Below are 5867 nucleotides of genomic sequence, written 5' to 3'. Positions count from 1 at the left end.
CTTATTCACCATTTCCTACCGATTTAGCCTCGTACTTCTATATCCTGTTTCCAAAACTGAAGATATCGGCCAAACACTAAATTATCCAACTACTTTATATCTACATTTGGTATACATAGATCAACAGATGACAAATGCGACTCTTTGAGTTTAGAAAAATTTGGATATACAGCATAATCGTTCACCCGATATAAATGTATAATATATACATACATATGTAGTTGTCTACGCCTTTGCAGTTTGGTGGCCAAAAATTATACATGCATACATATGTACATAAAACTAACGTTTGAATAAACTCTAAAGACTACCTTTCAGTCACAAGATCAATGAGAATTTGTTCTGCTGCAGCTCTTGAGTCGCTTCTGAGCTGCCTCCAGATATGTAATTGTAACAACGAATATCTGACGGTACTCTTCATAATAGCCAGCATATGAGAGACACATATGTTGGGGACGATTGCAGTGTTATAAAGATGCGCGATTGCTGAGTCTATATTAAAAACGATCCGATTTAACAGGAAATTTTAGTAAAAATCCCAGAACAAGAATTTTCGTTCCCATATACATACGTACATTGATATAAGGACCAAGGAATGTAAGATAGAAAAATTGTGGGTTTTTATGGACCCGACACTAAACTTTTCATTGCCAACTGAGGGCACTAGCCCCCATAGCAATGTTGACCAGTACCAGAAGATCCGTTGAAAAACATTTGATAGCGTCCCCTTAGTGTCAGACCAAGCGGCCATCAGGACCTTTCCAAATTAATAATCTTTAACTCATGTCAACGAGGAACAAGATTACAGACGAATTAGCCAAAGAAGCCTCTGCATCTGCTTTGGTGAGACCGAAACCATTTTGTGGTATCATTTGGTCTTCTTTGAGACTAAAAATTACTGACTGTGTTAACTCACAATCGGAGAGTAAGTCCTGGAAAGCCTTAGACAGACCTGCTACTTTGGTTATCCTTTCGATAGAGAGGACATCGATTTCTTAAACGCTTCAATCTTTCATCATTTACAAAACCATACTAACCTTTGCCAAGCCTTTGCACTGTATGATCAACAGTAATCTTAAGTTCATCCAAAATGAAAACGAAGTCGCCTTTCTTCCCAACATATAGAAGGTATTATCCTTTTCTTCAAAAGAGTTCACTTGTAAGCCGAAAGCTGTTGATGCGATGGCATCATTTGTAAAACGCGTTGCATAGTCCTTTAAGTTTAACTCAATACCATTGCAGGATTCTTTGGAATGTAGTTTGTGCAAATAGTTTGTACTGTCTTCGGCCACCTGATTGATTAACTCAAACATTTGACGTAGCCTACTGCCAGTAAATGCTGGACTTAATGTGCTGCGCATATCTTTCCACTTGTCGTTTTTCATTTGAAACAAAGACTTTGTAAGGAGTTCATGAGAATCCTCGCCAAAGAAGTTATTGTGGTTCAGGAAGTGATCGAAGTCTTTTACTGTGATTTGTCGCAGAAGATCTGTATCTCGAATTAGGTACATGGGTGTTGTTTGATAAAATACGCCATAAATACTGAAATTTCGGAAAAAAGAAGAAATTAAATGAATAAACATGGCTAAATAAAATGCATTACTAAATAATGATGAGTAAAAATAGTATAAAGTAAAAAAGAGCTTTTAACACGTTGTCTGCCTCAGCATCATCGGTGATCACATCGAAAATCTACCCCAAGGTGTCAACCAAAAATACCATGTTATGATTAGCCGAATACCTTCATATATTGTAACAGAATTGTTAGTTACGCCAAGACAGGTTCGTACTTGTTTGAGACTATAGTATCCCCGATGAAAAAAAATGTTTTCTCGGGTTAAACACTATTCTATCTTTTAAGTTAGAACCAACAATACACACACACAAAATTTCAATGAAATCGGTTAAGCGGTCTCGGAAATTAGCTTAAACGAACACAGTGACATGAGATTTTTATATATTAAGATATATATGTTACCTGCCAAACTCAATCTTAGGACAAACTAGTTTTGCCTAGGCTAAACTAGATAAGGGCCACAGTATTTTTGCGCAGAACACCTTTCCGCGTAGGCGGCCTTCGGCCCCACTTCAAAAAAAATACCCTCATCAGTCCAACTCCATCTACTCAGTCCACAGTATTACGTCTGTTCCAATAGCATACCGGTTTACAGGATTTAGTCAGAACTTACAGGAAGTCGTTCCTATTAACATAAAACCTGTAAGTGGGAACACTTTTGAGAGAGAAACTGAGCAACTGTTCCTAGTCAGAAGATTTTTTATATTTAAAAAAAAAATGGAAGTAAAGAACGAGATATTTGAATATGTATAGATTTTAATAATTACTTAGTGAAATTTCAGCCAAATCAGTGTTGTACAAATGACGGGTAAACAAACCGACTGACGTTTTTACAGGAAATACTGCTTTTTGCGTTCCCGTGCACTTCTGCATCTGTTTTTCTTTTACTCTCACTTGAGAGAGTAAAATTGTAGATTGACAGTTCCTCGGGTTTTAGTCCAAAGTTCAAAGGAACAGACTAATTGTTGCGTCCAACTTGTTTCCGCGTTGGACGGATATATTGGCACTAAGTAGAATTAGTTTAGCTTAGGAAAAACTAGTTTGTCCAAAGATCGGGTTTGGCCGGTAATATATATATTATTAAAAATCAACGCGATCTCCTGGCCACGTGCAACTTGCACTTTATTATAAAAAATTGTAGCGGTATATAAAACTGCATTCCTAAAATTTTTCTGAAAACTCAAAACAAAATCATAATTTCATGTTATTTTTTTTCGTTTGAGGGAGCCCTACAAATATTTTTAGCTAGTTTTTATCATGTAACATTTATTATCTGTAACATAAGAATCGATTTTCTTCAAAACTTCTACTTTTTCTGCACTTTCCACCAAAAAAATTTAATATAAAAATTCAGAAATCGGGTCACCTTATTTTTCCCAACTATCATGTTTCGCTGCTGCTCTCAATCTTTGTCAAAATTCCAAGATTTCAAAAATAATGATGAAGCATTTGAAGCATCGCCTAAGCTGTACATGTAAAATTTAAAAAAGTTTCTTATACTCCCTCCACCGAAGAGGTAGAGTCGATATTTTAGAGGTCTACAAGTGCATCACCGATGATATGCTGGTACCTAGGAGTAGTTTTTCGAAGTAATCACCGGTAATGCACTGGCATATGGAAGACGAAACCATTCAGCACTCTATTCATCTATTCTACTTTTTATACCTTTCATGAGCATGAAATGGTATTATAACTTTGGTCCGATGTTTGTAAGTACCAGAACAAAAAGAGATAGACCCATTAAAATGTATACTTATTTGATCAGAACGTCGAGCTGAGTTGATTTATCCATGTCCGTCTGTCCGTCTGTCCGTCTGTTTTTTAGCTAGTTTTTATCATGTAACATTTATTTCTGTAACATAAGAATCGATTTTCTTCAAACTACTTTTTCTGCACTTTCCACCAAAAAAAATTTAATATAAAAATTCAGAAATCGGGTCACCTTATTTTTCCCAATTATCAGGTTTCGCAACTGCTCTCAGATCTTTGTCAAAATTCCAAGATTTCAAAAATAATGATGAAGCATTTGAAGCATCGCCTAAGCTGTATATGTCAAATTTAAAAAAATGTCTTATACTCCCTCCACCGAAGAGGTAGAGTCGATATTTTAGAGGTCTACAAGTGTATCACCGATGATACGTTGGTACCTAGGAGTAGTTTTTCGAAGTAATCACCGGTGATGCACTGGCATATGGAAGACGAAACCATTCAGCACTCTATTCATCTATTCTACTTTTTTAGACTTAAGTTTTAATTAAAAAACAGTTAACATATTTTCATAACAATTAAACATATTTTCTGTCAAATTGCGAGTTGGGATCGAAGACGGTATATTTTTTACCCGTTAGATAGTTTCCTCGACCTCAAGACCCAAATTGACTGTTCCAATTTTATTATTGTAAACTAATTAATTAATAGGTACTAATAATGTTTTTTATTATCAACGAATTCTGATACCGGTTCTATTTCTATTGGAAACTTGTACAAAACTTACCGTCCCTTGTGTTGATTATAAAGATCAATTACAACATCAAACATTGAGCGTCTATGCAACATCACTTTTTTGAAGCTACCAAACACCGGAAAAGGCTTATCGTACGGTATTTGACGTTTTTCAAAGAAGTCAAAATTTGCTGTAGCCCAACGATACAGCAGATAAATGAAAACTGCACCAAGTATAAAAAGTTCAAACCACATTATGTTTTAAAAAAATATTCCAAACTGTTTTATGAGAAAATATTAAACGCTTTTGTGTTCTCGCACGTTTATCTCGCGACTGATTGCATTTTCAATTGAACTGTTCTTTTTATAAACAAACCCGGACTAAAATTATAATTTGCAGAGCTTTCTTAAAAAGCTTGATAACAATGTAAAGTACATACATTTGTAAATATTGACCTTTTATCATTTTCTTATTTCGGCCGGTGTGATAACGTTGTAGTGGTTTTCGGTGCAACAACAACTAACAAGGCGGAACCGTGCTCATGTGGAGCAATTAAATAAAACTTAAGTAGGGTTTACGATAGAGCTATTTATTTTTTATTTAGACCTGGAAATTGTTCTTATTTTTTGCAAAGTTTGCTGCACTTTTATGTGATAACCTAGACAGACGGCAACGTTAATCTGGCGCAGCTAATCAAATTTGTACTATTACATGAACTTTTTGAACCCGGCAGCGACATCACGAATTTGTAATAAAAGAATAAGAAGAACCCTATGTGTCGCTAAAAAATATAAGTAGTGATGTAACTCTGTCGTCGTCAATATAATCATCTACGTAAGAATAAATATCAGAGATCTCATAGGTGCAAAATAAGACTATCGGAAAAGCTCATAACATCGAAAGGGATGAGTTTTCTAAATGCAACAAACTTTCGTAAAAATTTCGAGCTTTCTTAATTAGATTTCCCAGAAAGATTCCGAGTATGCACTTTTGCAGCCAATAGAATTCTAGTAGAAAAAAGTGAAAAGTAGTAGTTATAAGTTTTGTCTTCCATGCGAGGATCTGAAATGTGCTACTCTTCCATGCGAGAATCTGACATTGAGATGTGCTACTCTTCTCATGGAGCGATGATATCACGAATAAATAGTTTATTTTTATAAAAAAAATTATAAAAAATCAACCACAATTTGAAGCCATTTGAAACCTGTACTTTATTCTACTAGAATTGAATAGGCTGCAAAACCGCATACTCAGAATCTTTCTTGGAAACCTGGTATAAAAAGCTCGAGATTTGTACGATAGGTGGTTAAATTTTTTTAAATATTGTACAAAGTTTTCAACTTAAATTTACACGGGTTTTCTTAAAAAAAAACTCTAGTTTTATAAAAAATAAGCAAAATTAAATTACAAAAAAATTATATGATAGGACTTGCAAAAATGTGGCGTGGCTATAATTTGTTCGACCACTGTATATACGTATATATACGTACATATGTATGTATGTACATTAAAGTGGTCGAAAAATGTATGTAAAAAATAAGGTCGGACTTTTAATGCCGCCACCCCCTAGGATTGTTATATACCAAAAAAAAATATACCCATACTTTTTTATTTTGAAATAAAAAATAATTTAGGTAGTGCTCAAAGCGCTCAAAGTTTTCCATGTACATATTTTGTATGGAGAAAAAACATCTTTTCGTAGAAGTAGTGTAGAATTCTTGAAAATCAATATTTTTCGATAGAAAAACTTTAGTTATCTTCAGGAGACTCCCAGTGTTTGTTTCTTTAACAATTTTTTCATGGTAACTATATTTTATAGGTCCTCTAAAGCACTTAGAAAAGGCAATT

General features: G+C 34.4%; 2 protein-coding genes across 4 annotated transcripts in view; both read right to left on the bottom strand.

Annotated features, from left to right (window-relative positions):
• Window positions 1-1008: 1008 nt before the first annotated feature.
• Window positions 1009-1441, bottom strand: LOC108372436 (probable cytochrome P450 9f2). Its single transcript, XM_017628121.1, has one exon. The coding sequence runs from the start codon at window positions 1383-1385 to the stop codon at window positions 1020-1022; it is 366 nt and encodes a 121-aa protein (XP_017483610.1). The 5' UTR covers window positions 1386-1441; the 3' UTR covers window positions 1009-1019.
• Window positions 1442-1453: 12 nt separating this feature from the next.
• Window positions 1454-5867, bottom strand: part of DNAlig3 (DNA ligase 3) — an 11061-nt gene continuing 6647 nt past the window's right edge. For all 3 annotated transcript variants that reach the window (XM_017628119.1, XM_017628120.1, XM_017628117.1), the window contains one exon: window positions 1454-1542. In XM_017628119.1, coding sequence (XP_017483608.1) covers window positions 1502-1542 — 41 coding nt within the window. In that variant the 3' untranslated portion in view covers window positions 1454-1501. The remainder of the gene's footprint in view (window positions 1543-5867) is intronic.

This window comes from Rhagoletis zephyria, unplaced genomic scaffold (assembly GCF_001687245.7).
Source record: "Rhagoletis zephyria isolate East Lansing unplaced genomic scaffold, Rhagoletis_zephyria_1.1 Rzeph_scaffold_05750, whole genome shotgun sequence".
In the NCBI taxonomy this organism is placed as follows: Eukaryota; Metazoa; Arthropoda; class Insecta; order Diptera; family Tephritidae; genus Rhagoletis; species Rhagoletis zephyria.
Note: the sequence above shows the minus strand (reverse complement) of the source record. Positions and strands in the feature narration are given on the sequence as shown.